At 38.1% G+C, this 15,388-nt stretch overlaps 2 protein-coding genes across 2 annotated transcripts in view; one reads left to right on the top strand and one right to left on the bottom strand.

The window, feature by feature from the left end:
- The window catches only part of ESF1 (ESF1 nucleolar pre-rRNA processing protein homolog), a gene marked incomplete at both ends in the record, with an annotated part of 64,498 nt that extends 56,999 nt beyond the window's left edge, over window positions 1–7,499 (bottom strand). Inside the window, 3 exons of the mRNA XM_080716710.1 lie at window positions 836–949; window positions 1,914–2,260; window positions 6,860–7,499. Coding sequence (XP_080572836.1) covers window positions 836–949; window positions 1,914–2,260; window positions 6,860–7,499 — 1,101 coding nt within the window. The remainder of the gene's footprint in view (window positions 1–835; window positions 950–1,913; window positions 2,261–6,859) is intronic.
- A 2,470-nt stretch (window positions 7,500–9,969) lies between these two features.
- Window positions 9,970–15,388, top strand: part of NDUFAF5 (NADH:ubiquinone oxidoreductase complex assembly factor 5) — a gene marked incomplete at both ends in the record, with an annotated part of 30,152 nt that continues 24,733 nt past the window's right edge. The window contains 3 exons of the mRNA XM_080716777.1: window positions 9,970–10,194; window positions 12,746–12,786; window positions 14,924–14,987. Coding sequence (XP_080572903.1) covers window positions 9,970–10,194; window positions 12,746–12,786; window positions 14,924–14,987 — 330 coding nt within the window. The remainder of the gene's footprint in view (window positions 10,195–12,745; window positions 12,787–14,923; window positions 14,988–15,388) is intronic.

Genomic DNA, 15,388 nt, shown 5'->3' with positions numbered 1-15,388 from the left:
TGTTATTTTTTATCCAATAATTTGTGTCTACTGTCCCAGCAATATCTTTAAAAAGCTTATTATTATTATTATTATTGTTATTTGTGGTGCTGGAGATAAAATCCAGGGGCCTTCTACCTTCGGGCTACACTCCCAGACCTATTTTATATTTTATTTGAAACAGAATCTTACTAAATTGCTGAGAGCCTAAATAGCTGAGACTGGCTTCGAACCCAGGCCATCTTCCTGTCTTAGCCTCCCAAGTGCTGGGATAACAAGCATGTGCTACCATGCCTGGCCAAAAAGCTTAATCTAAATTATTGTATGACTTCATCTATCCTGTGCCCCATGAAAATTTCCCATTTTCTCCCAAAACTATTAATTCTCATAGTAGTATAAAATGTTTAAATACTGTAACTGGTAGGCTGATTCCTTTTATAGTTGAATGATTTCTCAAAAATTTGTTAACCATTCTTATTTATTCTTTTAGATGATAACTGGTACTTTTTTCTTAACTTTCACTTGAATTGGGTTTTGTTGTTAGTATAATTAGAAATTTTTCTTAATTGGTTAATGTCAGCAATAAGAAATGCAATTTATGCAACTTAATACTTGTACTATATCCCATATTGACTCTGTATTTCTTTGGATTTTTAAAGTACACAATCATGTAACCCACCAAGAATAATTTTCCCTCTAACACCAGTTAAATGCCCAACTCTACTAGACAATTTCCAGATTAATTATATTTGTTAAAGAGAAAACTAGTCATAGTATCTTAAGTCATTTTTTAAAAAGTTATAGTTCCCTAAAAGTATCTAGGAATAACTAATTTTAAAATGAAGTCAAATCTCACCTTTACAGAAAATATAACACCTCCTTTAGGCTTAAATGAATTGAACAGAGCCAGCAAATCTTTTGCCTTTAATCTATCCCAATCCATGTTGCAAACTGCTAATCGGTGTGTAATCTGAAGAAGGAAAAAGTTAAATATTATATAATCTATACCACTTTCATTACAAGATTTAAAAATACTATGCCTTCTTTCTTCATGTTCTGAAATGATCAGTACTCTAAGTGGTTTCAATTAGTAAAATTGAGTCAAGTAGCAGTAATAATATTACAGTAAGCACTTTCTTTTACTTAGTTCTTAGTTCTTAAATCAGACCATGATTATGAGCTGACTTTGTAGCTACCAATGTCAGCTGGCTAACCACGCATGCCTGGGCAAGTAATATTACCCCATGGCATTTCCTTAAGGTACAGTAGGTACATAAATATTTTGTAAGAATTTCAATTGACTTAATTACTTATATAGGAATTCTCCCTTACCTGCTTGGGTGGAAGCTAATTTATATAAACATATTCCATATCCAGATGTTTTAATAAGAATCATCAAAAATATTATCACCAAGGGCTAGGAGTATGGCTTAGTGGTACAGCTCTTGCCTTGAATGCATAAGACCCTGGGTTTGGTCACCAGCACCACAAACAAAATAAACAGGAAAACAAAACAAAAAACAACAACAACAACAAGCTAGGCATATTGGGAGGATGAGACAGGAGGATCACAGATTTGAGGCCCATTCTCAACAACTTAGACTCTTAGCAACTAATTTTGCAATACCCTGGTTCAAAATAAAAAGCACTGAGGGTAGAGCTCAAAGGTAAAATGTCCTTGGGTTCAATCCCCAGTGCCAAAATATACACATATCCCCAAACAAAGAACATTATTGCCAAAACAGTTTTTCTAACTTATTTTTTGCAGTATTAGGGATTGATTGAACCCAGAGCTTCATGCATGCTAATCAAGAACTTTAACATTGAGCTACACTTCCTATTCTCTTCTCATTTTATTTAAAAATGTCAATCCTACCACCCATAAAAGATAGTTGTGCCATATTGTTCACAAATAATCTTATTCAAAAGGTTACCTCATCAGTCCGAGGAGCATCTTTATCTAATTCTCTCCAAGCATGCTCAAAACCAGGCTGTTCTGGAAATAAATCTGCCAAATCTTCTTCATCTTCAGAACTAGTTTCTATATTTCCTTTACCCCGTGCAAGATCAGGGCCACTGTCACTTTCATCATCCTCTTCACTATCTTCATCTTCCTCATCCTCACTTCCATCCTCATCAGCCGAAACTCTACCAGCACCTGGGATTTCATCTTCAGATTCCTCATCACTTCCTACTTCACTAGCACTGTCCGAATTTTCCTCCAGAGCATCTTTGTCAAACACTTCACCATCGCTATCTTTTGCCATTATGAATGGAACCACTGCAAAATGTTAAGGAGAAATGTAGATGCTGAATTAGACTGATTGCAAATTGTCATTAGATCCAGTAAAAATATAACCTCTATGAAACAGAGCAAAGGAAAATATATATTTGGTAAAATTCATGCTTAACCACCTTATTTAATAGAAATTATAGCAGATACCCAATCATGCAAATAGATTCATACATTCATTCAATACTTACAAAGTACCTGCCACATGCTAGGTGCTCTATACAATCATTGGCAAAAGTGAACTAACTAATGCCCTCATTGAACTTCCAGTTGAGTGAAGAGGATAAATGAGCAGGTATCGATCAATAAAACCAATTAGGCCTGGTGGTGCATGTCTGTAATCCCAGTATTTGGGAGGCTGAGAAAGAAGGATTGCAGGTTTGAAGCCAGCCTTGGCAACTCAATGAGGCTCTCTACAACTTTGTGAGACTTTGTTCCCAAATAAAATGTAACATAGAGCTGGGTATAGCTCAAAGTTAGAATGCCCCTGGGTTTTAGCCCCAGCAACACAAGAAAAAAAAAAAAAAAAAAAAAAAAAAGAAGCCCAATGAAATCAATATATGCACATAAATAAGAAATTACAAGATAAGTTCTAAGATGGTTATATCATGTTTTCTAAGAGGTTTCTATGTGAGTGATAACCAAGTTGTTGGCTGAAAGATAGAGAGAAGTCACAGACTAAGAGGTAAGGGAAGTTTGTTCCAAATACAGGAAAGTTTTTGTAAAGATCTGCCAACTGGAAAAAGACAGCAATCAGGTCTGGATTGCAGGAAGCAAGGAGTCAAGTAACAAATAGACCTGAAAAGTTAGGTAGGAGCCATGACACACACACACACACACACACACATACACACACACACACACACAATTTGCATATTGAGAAAGTTGCTATACAGTAGAAAGCTTACTGGAGAGCAGAGTAAATGTGAATAGAGCAATCTGAAGGATAGTTCAGTACTCAGAAATGAAGACAGCACTAAGTCCACTGCACTAGAAATGTAAAACAGTGAAAAGATTTCAGATACAGGCACAAAGTCGATAGTAGTGACAGGGGTATATGATATGGGGAAAAGTAGTTTTGGAAGTATCAAAGATGAGTCCTGGCTTCTTGGCTTGCAGAGCTAGACAGACAGATGAGCATGGAACAATGGAAATCAATTCCCTTGTGTATTGGAGGGAGATTATGAGTTCAGCTCTGATTTACTGAATTTGAAGTATTTGAGTTATCTAAGAGAAAATATCATAAAGCTGTTAGCTTTAAAAGAGCTGAGAATTGTGTGTTAGATATCAAATTTGTGACTCATTCATATATAGTTAACAAAAGAAGCTATGATATGGATGAAATTGCCTGTAAAGAGAAAAATAAGTCGGGCATGGTAGTGCACGCTTGTAATCCTACTACTTGGGAGGCTGAGAAAGGAGAATTGCAGGCTTGAGACCAGCTTCAGCTATGTAGTGGAGTCCTTCGCAATTTAGTGAGATTCTGTTTCCAAATAAAGAATAAAAAACTAGGTGTGAGGTGTAGCTCAGAGGTAGAATGCCCCTGGGTTCCATTCAAAAAAGAAAAAGACAGGAGAGAGAGAGGGGAAGAGAAAGAAATAGATATTTCGATTTGCTTTGGGCAGAGAAGACTAGACAGGAACCATTTCTTTTTCAAGTTTACAAAATTAAATTTATAACCCAGCTGTGGATAATATGAAGTCGTCCAATTTTCTTGCTAAAAACAGTTAAGAATCACCATTTTGTTCAAGAACCTATTCACAGTCATGTGTAAAAGTTATTCTGAAAAATGGATTTTAAATTAATATATGTAAGTGTGTATGAGAGAATTTCCTTAATCTAAGAAAGCCAGATATATAATTTCAACTCAAGAATGGTCTTTTGGGTGGATTTTTCTTTTTGTTCTGATAAACAAAATCAGTTTATGATTATTAAGGAATGTTTTGGAATGATCTCTTTTGTCCTCTGTAAATGGAATGCCTAATGTTTTTCAAAATCACTAGGACTTTTTGCTAAATAAAAGCATTAAAAAAGAAAAAAAGAGAGAAAAATAATTATAACTTTACTGCTAACTCTGGAACTTTGTAATAAAATTCTACGGTTAGCAACATACTAAGAATCAAGGATTGATTGATATTATTTCTGCTTTTTTATAACCTATTTTTAAAATATCATACATCAGCCAGGGGTGGTGGCCATACACTTATAATCCCAGCATTTGGGAGGCTGAGACAGGAGGATCGTGGTTCTTGGATAGCCGTAGCTACTTAGTGAGACTCTGTTTCAAAATAAAGAATAAAAAATAGGGCTGGGGTGTAGCTCAGAAGTAGAAAGCCTCTGAGGTCCATCTCCAGTACCACCAAAAAAAAAAAAAAAAAAAAGAAAAAGAAAAAAGAAAAGAATATATAACAGATGTTTGGATTGTACTTAATGAATTTCTTCATGATTTGCATTAATATTTTCAAATTTAAAAATAATACTGAATGCATTCTTTGCACACATGTACAATTATTTATTTAAATTAAACTCTTAGGAGTGCAAGGGTTGGCTGTGAAAATTTTATAACGACAAACATCAAACTGCAACTTCTCATATTACTATTTTCTTACAAAATTAATTTCTTAAAAAGTTTCCTGCACACAGTAGTTGGTGGAATAACGGATGAGTAATTACTGAACAAAAGAGGGTTGATCCTTCCTTATAATGCTTTGTCTAGATCGTGGACCCAATATAAACTACTATAGAAATGTAGATTTCTATATGATGTAGATTCGGAAGACATGAATTACATTCTTAGCTCTGTGTGTCCTTGCATAAATCATTTTAACCTGTTTTTTTAAAATATAACTTCATTTCTCCAAGTTACTGAGAAAATAAAGGATTTCCAATAAGATTCTGTAAAATCAATTCAAAGGATGATATAGATGCGATATTAGCCCAGTTCCCTAAATCAAGTGGAACTTCAAAGATGCTAAACTAACTTACCTCACAAATTCAGCATCAAATCAACCTTGTAACTGCTCCCAGGCCAATTTTATTCAGCTTCAGTAAACAGACTTCTATTCCTTTGCTCCCTATTCCTCATGACATCTGCTGCCCGATTCCATAACAAATGGAATGGGACTCCATCCCTAAGTCTCTGCAATCCAGTTAAGTGTCCACTGCTTGATACTCTCTACCTTCCTAACGCGATCTCTTGTCCCTAAAGACCTTTTTCTACCATGTAATAATGCTTGCCCTCCTTGGGTCCTATAATCATAGTTCATCATCTTAGTCTGGTTCATTTGAACTACCAAAATATCAGAAACAACTATCAACAACATAAACAGTCAAAACTTAAAAGATGTAAACACAACTAGAGCCAGGTGTTTCTTACTAGTTTCAAAAAGCTATTTCTATTTTTATGACCCATTCACCTGTTCAAGATCTTATTATCTAATCAAATGGGACTGCTAATCTCTTCTGAACATGCTCATCCATAAAGTTGCTCAAGTAGTTCTACATAAAACACTTTGGTCCTCCAACTTAATTTTTTTCCAAACCTTCATCAAAATATTGCATCCTCCAGGAATTTTTTTTCTCATTACCACATTTTGAGTGACTCCTTCTTATGAACTTCGACAGTCCTCTGTTGAACATATTTTATGACACTATTATTCTATTTTGTATTATGGTTCTGACTTTCTTCCACATTAGATTTAAGTAGTCCATGTGGCAATTTAGCATTTGAAATGACTAATCCAACTTAAGATTAGTACAAAAGTAAAATGTAAAATGTCATTGTTAATAATGATTACATATTGAAATAGTTTTTTATGTTGGGTAAAACAAATGTGTCATTAAATTAATTTTACTTGTTCCTTTTCACTTTTTATGTGGCTACCAAAAATTGAAAATTACACATTCCTATGGGACAGTACTACTTTAGATAGGGGCCACTGCACAATTTAGCATGCTGTTTTTGTACAAAGAGGGACAGAGGGCTGAAATCAAAGCTAGCTGATAGATTAAGTTATCAAGCCATGTACCCTGCAAGGGAGTTATTTCCACACAGGGGAAAAGAATCAGTTGGCTTCACTCAAAGTGCCACCCCTACACCAAACTAATCCCCGGAGAGCTCTGTGTTCAAAAGGGCATGCCTTTTACTAATTTGCATAAAGACATGATATAAGCTAGCAACAGCTCTGAGTGGGGGAACCATGCCTTTCTCAAATTCTACCTGCTACACACTAGTCACTAAATTAGTAGTTAGCTAAATAAATTAATGAATGTGTACCAAAAGTCTGCTTACCTTCTTTAAACATATCTCTTATCATGTGATAACATATCACCCTATCTGGTTAGAGAATATAGCTCTCACTGGTGCCCAATACAAGTCAAAATTAAGAATCTAATTTTTACATCTGTCTTCTAGCACTCCCCCCAAAAAAAATTCATTGCATGATATTTTTCTTTCACAGCCTTATATTTACAAATATACATTTGACCATTCCTAATATAGTATAAAAATTGTTAATATATATTTCACTCTTAAGAAAGAGTATAAAATTAAATATCGGAACACCAAAGAATCTCTTTCCAACCAACCTGATTGCTTTCCTCTTTTGGTCTTAGAACAAATGATCTTGGGAGAGTTCACAATTTCAGAGGTGTTTGGGTCCACTGTCTTTCGTTTTCCTTTGGGGAAAGAGTCTGTACTACGTTCAATGTTTTTTTTCTCTTTTGTACTTTTTTGTATAAATTCTTCACTATTCTTTTTGGAACTTATTTCTGAATCTATCTTCTCATCTTTACATGAGTTTTTCATTTGTTGAATTCTTTCAGTATTATCTACATCATTTTTATTTCCAGAATCCTTTTGATTAATTTTTTTAGTTTCTTTCTTTTTCTTCTCAGTCAGATTTTTTGAATCTATTTCTTTTTTGGTCTGGGGCTTTTTCTTCTTAATTTTCTTTTCATTCAGTGCTTTGCTATCTTCATCAGAAAAATCAGAATCCGAATCTGAAAGATCATAGAAACGTTTCAAGTCCTCTGTAGTGCTGTGGTTGATGGGGCGCCCTCTTTTATCAACAGCATAGTTCAATTTGAACTTTTTGTCATGAAACATAGCTCGAAATCTCTTGTCGATTTTGACTTTTCGATCCTTTTCTGGCATTTCCCAAAATCTGGGATCCTTCGAAACCCGTCTAAACCGCTGGTCACTCATTATTTCTTGTTTGGATGCCATTTTTAAATGTCTTGCTGAAAATATGTTCGAAGAAATCAAATACTAAAAACAAACAAACAAAATGTTACAATAAACATTAACAATAGAATAAAAATCCTCTTTTCATTACAGAGCATTTGGAGAAATAAACTTAAGAATTCACAAGATTTTTTATCAGGAGACAAATACTAACACATTGCACTCATTGAGAATTTCTGTATTTCTAGCTCTGTATCCTACAGAAAACTAAAAACTAATTCAGTTAAAAGATTCTTGCTGGGCATGGTGGCACATGCTTGTAATCCCAGCATTCGGGAGGCTGAGACAGGTGGATCGCAGTTCGAGGACAGCCTCAGTACTTAGTGAGGCCCTCTGCAACTTAGTGAGACCTGTTTCAAAGTAAAAAATAAAAAACAGGGGTGTAGCCGGGCATGGTAGCACACGCTTGTAATCCCAGAATTCAGGAGGCTGAGACCTGGAGGATCACGGTTCGCGGACAGCCTCAGCTACTTAGCGAGGCCCTCTGCAACTCAGTGAGACCCGGTTTCAAAATAAAGAATAAAAAATAGGGCAGGGGGTGTAGCTCGGAGGTCAAATGCCCCTGGGTTCCATCCCCAGACTCGCCCCCCCCAAAAAAAGGGGTGCAGGTGTAGCTTGGAGTAGAATGCCCCTGGATTCTATCCTCAGTACTACAAAAAAAAAAAAAAAAAAGATTATTATGTCTCAGTTAATCTCATTTGTTTCTTCATACTTTGGTCCCATTTTCTCTGTTAATCTTTACCTCTTGCTCCTCCCACCAGGAAGATTCAATATTTAAGATACTACAAGATTGGTTTCCTAGCTAAAGATGAAAATTAGATCAGGCTTAGCTCAAAAAGTTCCCTCTTTAAATCAGATTACCCTTCCAGAACTAGGTAAACTCAGCTGGGTGAGGTGGTGCATGCCTGTAATCCCAGAACTCGGGAGGCTGAGACAGGAGGATCACAGAATACAGGTTCAAGACCAGCCTCAGCCACTTAGTGAGGCCCTCTGCAACTTACCGTGGCCCTATTTCAAAATTAAGACTAAAATAGGGTTGGGGAGTGTGGCTCAGGGGTAGAATGCCCCTGGGTTCAATTCTCAGAATAATAATAATAATAATAATAATAATAATAATAGCAGCAATAAAAAGGGAAAATGAGCATGTAGCCTGAAGGGCAAATGCCTCTGTGTTCAATCCCTAGTACCAAATCAAAATCCAAACAAAACCAAACAGATAAACTCTTCACTCAAGTTAATATCACTTATTTCTATAGTTTCTTATTCTAGAAATAATTAGGGCTCAAACGGACAGATTTCCCTCAAAACACATTAAAATCTCCACGTATGTGATCGTAAATTAGTATTGCTCACTTGCAGGTAATCTCTTATGGTTTAGTGTCTCCGGACTTGAATTTTGCAAAAAGCCAAAGTCACTGTTAAAAGCCCCCAAACGGACTAATTAAACAAGGCAGTACTGCTTTATTTCAAAACACGAAAGCTAGCCGAGAGTGGCGGCACACACTTGTAATTTCAATACTTGAGAGAATGAGAGAGGGGGATCACAAGTTCTCTGCCAGCCTCAGCTAATTAGAGAGGCCTTCTGCAACTTAGTGAGACCTGTTTCAAAATAAAGAATGAAAAATAAGGCTGGGGGTGTAGCTCGGAGGTAGAAGGCTCCTGGGTTCAATCCCTCGAACTGCAAAAAACAAACAAAAAAACAAAAAAACCCGAAAACACACACACACCCCGAAGGCTGACTCTAAAGCTGTTATTTTTCTTACATTTGAAAAAAGAAAAGACTTCGATACACCAACCACTAATAGTCAAATGTTTCTCTGGTGTATTTATACATTTTAGCTGTATTACAGAACTTAACCCCCTGAACAGCCTTATGACAGAGGTACAACCTCATCCTACTAGTAAGGATAATGCGTGTTAAAATTTAGAAGGAGATCACTCGGTAGATGTCGGAGTCATAGAAAGGAGGGTGACCCGACCTCACCTCTGAAGACTGTCTCCCGATCGATCGTCCACCCGACTCTGACTCGGCGAACACCAGGCTGGCTGCAGAACGAGGGTCTCCTCCCTACCTCCTAGTCCTCAGGAGGAAGCTACTGGGCTGAGGTTCCAAGAGACTAAGTTAGAGGCGGACTGAGGAAGCCTGAATCATAAGGCCCGAAGGGGAAGAAAGACCAGGAGCCCTCACAAATCCTGTGGGTCACTGGTCCTGCCAGCCTAGAGCCTTTCTCTCCGAGCCCATCCTCACTCACCGTCTGGGACCCCGGGCGGAGACTCACAAGGGACCTACACCCACAATCCCCCGCGTGACGCTGCGCCGTAACGGCAAGCGCACGGGGCCAAACTACTTCCACTGCGCTCCTCCGCGAACCTCTTTCTAACGCGGTCTTTGCGTCGCCGCGCCTGCGCATGCGCGCGACGGAACACGCCGCGAGTGGCGACGCCGGGGGAGATGCTGAAGCCGTGTGGGCTGTGGCGCCTGTGGCGGCGCCGGACTCGGGTGGCAGGGGGCTCGATAGAGAACCTCGGCCGCAGAGAGGTCGCCTCCGGTGCTTCTCCTCCCGGCCGCACCTCGCCCGGAGCCCTCAATATCTTCGATCGGGATTTGAAGAGGAAACAGAAGAACTGGGCGGCTGTGCAGCCCGAGCCAATGAAGTTTGACTACCTGAAGGAGGAGGTGAGGCTGCGGGCGGCCTGCTGGGGCGGCGGCGACCCTCCACTCGGCCCTCACCACCTCCTGGTCCTGTGACCTTGAGCAGCGGCCTTGGCTTTCCGGGTCCACCGTCCCCAAAGAAAGGCTCGGGTATTTTGTTTGTGTGTTGGCACGGGGAATTGAACCCAGGGATATTCTACCACTGAGTCCGGTTTTATATTTCATTTGGAAACAGGACCTTGCTAAGATGCTGAGGCTGGCCTCGAACCTGTGATCCTCCTGTGGCTGACTCCCAAGTACTAGGATTTATGGCCCCGCGCCACTGCGCCCGCACAGGCTCGGCTATCTTGGAACGTACTTTTCACTGAGTCTTTTACTTAGCAGTTATTGCTTTGCCGAGCAAGTCCGCTGCCCTTCCAGGCCTTTACTTTAGGGGAGAGGGCGAGACAAGTGAAGACAAGAACGCCATTTCACATAAGTAAGGTGAGGGAAATGAAGTGGTATAGAGAACGGGATGGTCCTGGATGGTGGATTCAGCAGAGGAGTTGAATGAGGAATTAGCCCAGCAGAGAAGTTGCCTGGGGGCATTCGATGGGGTTTGATGGGTGAGCCTCATAGGTCAAAGGATAGACAAGTGCAAAGCCTCTGAGGCCCAGAGAACCTGTGGAGGTTTCACTGGAGCTGCAGTGAAACTTAGAAAGGTCAGGAGGGCGCACGTTATTAGGGTCTATAGGGTAAGAACTTTGGGTTTCCTTCTTTGTGTTCCGTCCAGTTGAAAATTTCAAGCCATGCATTGGTTTTTGAGCCTTTGAAATGTGGCTAGTTCAATCGAGATGTGTTATTAAGTATAAAATACACACTGGATTTCAATGATTTAGTATGAAAAAAGGCAAATATTAATTTACTGCTCCTTTGAGCAGAGCTTTGGATAATCTCTGGTATGATCAGATGATTGACGGTGTGTTAGTTCTAAGGAAGCCTTAGATGAGACTGCAGCTTAGGGATTAGAAAAGTCTATTACAGAGAGAGTAAGTCAACTGGCAGTAAATTTTATGTATCTGTAAGGTACAGGGCACATACTACAGTGATCCTGCCATTTGCTGGTTTCTTCCTGAAATGTTCATGATGGCATGTACTTAGCAGATGTGCATTCCTACTTCCTTTTCTAAGAGAAGCATCAGGATTACAACTTGAAGCCTTGCTAATGTGTAGAACTGGAATAAATGAGATAATATATTAGACTTCTATTTATTTTATGGTACTGGGGATTGAACCCAGAGTCCTTCTACCTCTAAGCTAACCTAACCCCACCCCTTCCCGGCCCTATTTTTTATTCTTTATTTTTGAGACAGTCTCACTTAGTTGCAGAGGCCCTCGCTAAGTAGTTGAGTCTGGTGGCGAACCTGTGATTCTCCTGTCTCAGCCTCCCAAGTACTACAACTTACAAGCATGGGCTACCATGCCCAGCTAGACTTCTTTTTATAATAAACAAAAAGTGTTGATATTGGGAATGATGTACAGAGTGGACTCCTCTGAGAAAAAACTTCTGCTTTACCTCTCTTTTCTTGCCTTCTTTCCCTCAATAAAATAAAATAAAATAAACACTACTATATTCTGAACATTCAGTCCCTAATAGCACCTTGGGATGTTTATGAAGGAGTTAGTAGAATGTGGACAATATCATACTCCCATATATTTTTTTCTTACAGATAAAGGCAGCCCAGTAGAATGACTTCTTTTTTTTTCTTTTTTCTTTCATCTTATTTTATTTTTGATACTGGGAATGGAACCTAGAGGCCTTCTACCTCCGAGCTACACCTGTAACACTATTTTATTCTTAATTTTGAAACAGAGTCTCACAAAGTTGTGGAGAGCCTCACTGAGTTGCTGAGGTAGGCTTTGAACCTGCGATCCTCCTGTCTCAGCCTCCCAGTTATTGGGATTACAAGATTATACCACCACATCTGGCTCCAGTCTCCCAAGTAGTGGGATTACAAGCATACATCATCACATCTGGCTGTTCCTGTTACTTTTTGTTCTTGTGATCTTTCATCATGAAATGTAAAGGTGTATATGTATACACATGTGCACATATGCCCACACACAAACAGGTTTTTAAGAATATTGAGTCTTGCCGGGCGTGGTGGCGCACACTTGTAATCCCCGCACTTGGGAGGCAGAGACAGGAGGATCACGCAGGTTCGAAGTCAGCTGTGCTGGCTTAAGAGATCCTGTTTCCAAAAATTAAAAAAATAGGTCTGGGAGTGTAGCCCGGAGGTAGACGGGTTTCCAGGAACACACACACACACAAAAAAAAAAAAAAAAAAAAAAGAATATTGAGTCTTGAGTTCATTAAGCTGACTTCTGAAGTAATTTATCTTAGTTTGTTTCCTGGGATATTTTATTTTTCAATTGGAAATTTGAAAACAAATCTGTTGTGACAAAATAGGAACAAAAGGAAAAAGGGAAGTACTTATGTTGAAATTAATGAATTGGTGAAGACTGGGAAAAGAGTGTTAATTTTGTTAAACCTACTCAACACATACACACATAATTGCCTCTTGGAATCTTTCAGGTTGGATATCGAATCGCAGACCGTATATATGACATAGCCAGGTAAGTGATGACTTTAATAAAATACAGTCAGCTCTTTTTTATTTATTTTTTGAGAAGGGGTCTTGCCGTGTTGTCAAACTTTTAGGCTCAAGTGACTCTCCTTCCTTAGCCTTCTGAGTAGCTGAGACTACAGGAACCTTTTTTTAAAAAAGACATCTATTTCCGGGCATGGTGCCATATGATTGTAATCCTAATACTTGGGAGGCCGAGACAGGAGGATTGTAGGTTTACAGCCAGCCTCAGCTACTTAGTGAGGCTCTTTGCAACTCAGTGAGGCCCTGATTCAAAATAAAGAATAAAAAGTAGGGCTGGGGGTGTAGCTCAGAGGTAGCGTGCTCCTGGGTTCAATCCTAAGTACTGCCCCCAAAAAATATAATAATTTTTTAGAATCACAAGAACTTTGAAACAGATACATCTTCACAACTTAAAAGAATCTTGGAATGAATTAGGTTTATAAGATAAAAAAAAACTTCATCATTGCAAATAGGTTCCCCAACTCATTTGTTTTATGATTAACATTATTTTAAATAGCCCTTCCCCTAATAGCTACTATAGTCATTTTGCCTGGATTATGGGTCATTTGTGATTTAATAAAGCATATATTAAATATTGCAAATCACTTTGGATTTTATAAACTTTATATGTCATAACACTGAGCAAAACACAAGTCTTTGAAGAGACCTGTGATTATGGCTAAAAGTTTGTTTTAAACATTAGATATTTGGAATCAAATTATTAAATATCCTTGAATTTTCTATTATTAGAAAGAATGCTACAGTAATGATCTTTGAGTAACTTTTAAATAAAACTCCATAGACTTTTATTTATTTATATTTTTGAGGTTCTGGGGATGGAACCTAGGGGCATTCGGCTTCTGAGCTATACCCCCAGCCCCATATTTCATTCTTTATTTTGAAACAGGGTCTCACTGAGTTGCAAAGGGCCTCACTAAGTAACTGAGGCTTTCCTCGAACCACAGTCCTCTTGTCTCAGCCTCCCAAATGCTGAGATTACAAGTGTGCACCACCAAACCCAGCTCCTCCATAGACTTTTTTTTTTTTTTTTTTTTTGGTGGTACTGGGGATGGAACCCAGGGACATTCTACCTTTGAACCACACACCCAGCCCTATTTTTGCTTCTTTATTTTGAAACAGAGTATCCCTGAGGTGCAAAGGGCCTCGACTAAATCAGATCCTCATCTCAGCCTCCTATATGCTGGGATTACAAGTGTGTACCACAATGCCTGGCTTTTCCATAGACTTTTTAAATGTTTTACTTGTTGGATCTGAGATTCACTTAATACTGCTGTATTCAGTGGTAATAAATGATAACTAATTTTTGTTAAGTATTTGTACTGTGCTAAATATTTTACAGGTGTTATTTCATATAACAAAGGGCTTCACTAAGTAGCTGAGGCTGCCCTCAAACTGCAATCCTCCTGTCTCATCCCCCCAAATGCTGGGATTACAAGAGTATATCACCACGCCTGACTAACTTTTCTATGCTATAAATGAAGAAAGTAAGATCCAACAATTTTAAATCACTTGTCTATGGTCATAGGACTAGTACATTGCAGGTCCTAAATTTGAACTCATATTTTTAATTCTAAAATTTACATTCATAAGTTTTACTTTGAACATGATGAGTTTTTAGCAAAAGTCACCTCTATTATTTAGGTATATTTTTAAAACTAACATATTAATACATTGTATTTTATGTTAAGATTGCTAAGTATACTGCTGCCTCAACAAATTTGAGAAATGGGGATAATTACTAAAGTTCCTGATGAGTATGCCAATTCTTTTTATGTTAATTTATATTTAACCTCTTATTCTTTATCTGGATTACTATTGAGTTAAAATATCCTCATTAAATGTGTTCTTGGAACACATATCATGGAGCCACCTTTTGGAAAGCTTGTTTCTTAGGAGGTCCTGAGAAGAGTGACTGGATCAGACAAACTAGTTCTACACTCTTTGCTGTCTGGGAGTTATAGCTTGTGAGTCAAGTCAGAAAAGTCAGATGGTAACACCTTTTTGAAAGTTGTGTTTACTAAAATGTTTTTAAAACTTGAATAAAAATAGTATTATTTTATGGTCTGTTTTACAAAGCATAACTTTTGTGTCTTATTTTTTAGAAATTTCTCCCTTGCTTTGGATGTTGGTTGTGGAAGAGGTTATATAGCACAGCATTTGAATAAGGTATATTTATTCAATAACTTAATTTGTTTTGAGGGGGAAAGTGGGTTAATTTTAAGGGAAGACTTTCCTAATTAGTCAATTGAATCATATTTAGATCATATTAGAATTGCTAACTTATTTTATTTAATAGTGTTCAACACTACTGCCATTCTTTCTTTAAATCTATATTTTTCTTTGTTCTCACTTTGTTTCAAAACTTTTGACAATTCACAGTAAAATCCAGGGGCGAGGGATTATGCCTAGCATGTGTGAGGCAAAAAAGAAAAAAACAAATCAGATTGATGTTTACATAAGAAGTGTGATTAAAATCCCAGCATTTGAGAGGCTGAGACAAGATGCAGTTGGAAGACAGCCTCAGCTACTTAGTGAGGCAATTTACAGCTCAGTGAGACACTGTTTCA

The sequence above is a fragment of the Muscardinus avellanarius genome (assembly GCF_963383645.1).
Source record: "Muscardinus avellanarius genome assembly, chromosome: 19".
NCBI lineage: Eukaryota > Metazoa > Chordata > Mammalia > Rodentia > Gliridae > Muscardinus > Muscardinus avellanarius.
Note: the sequence above shows the minus strand (reverse complement) of the source record. Positions and strands in the feature narration are given on the sequence as shown.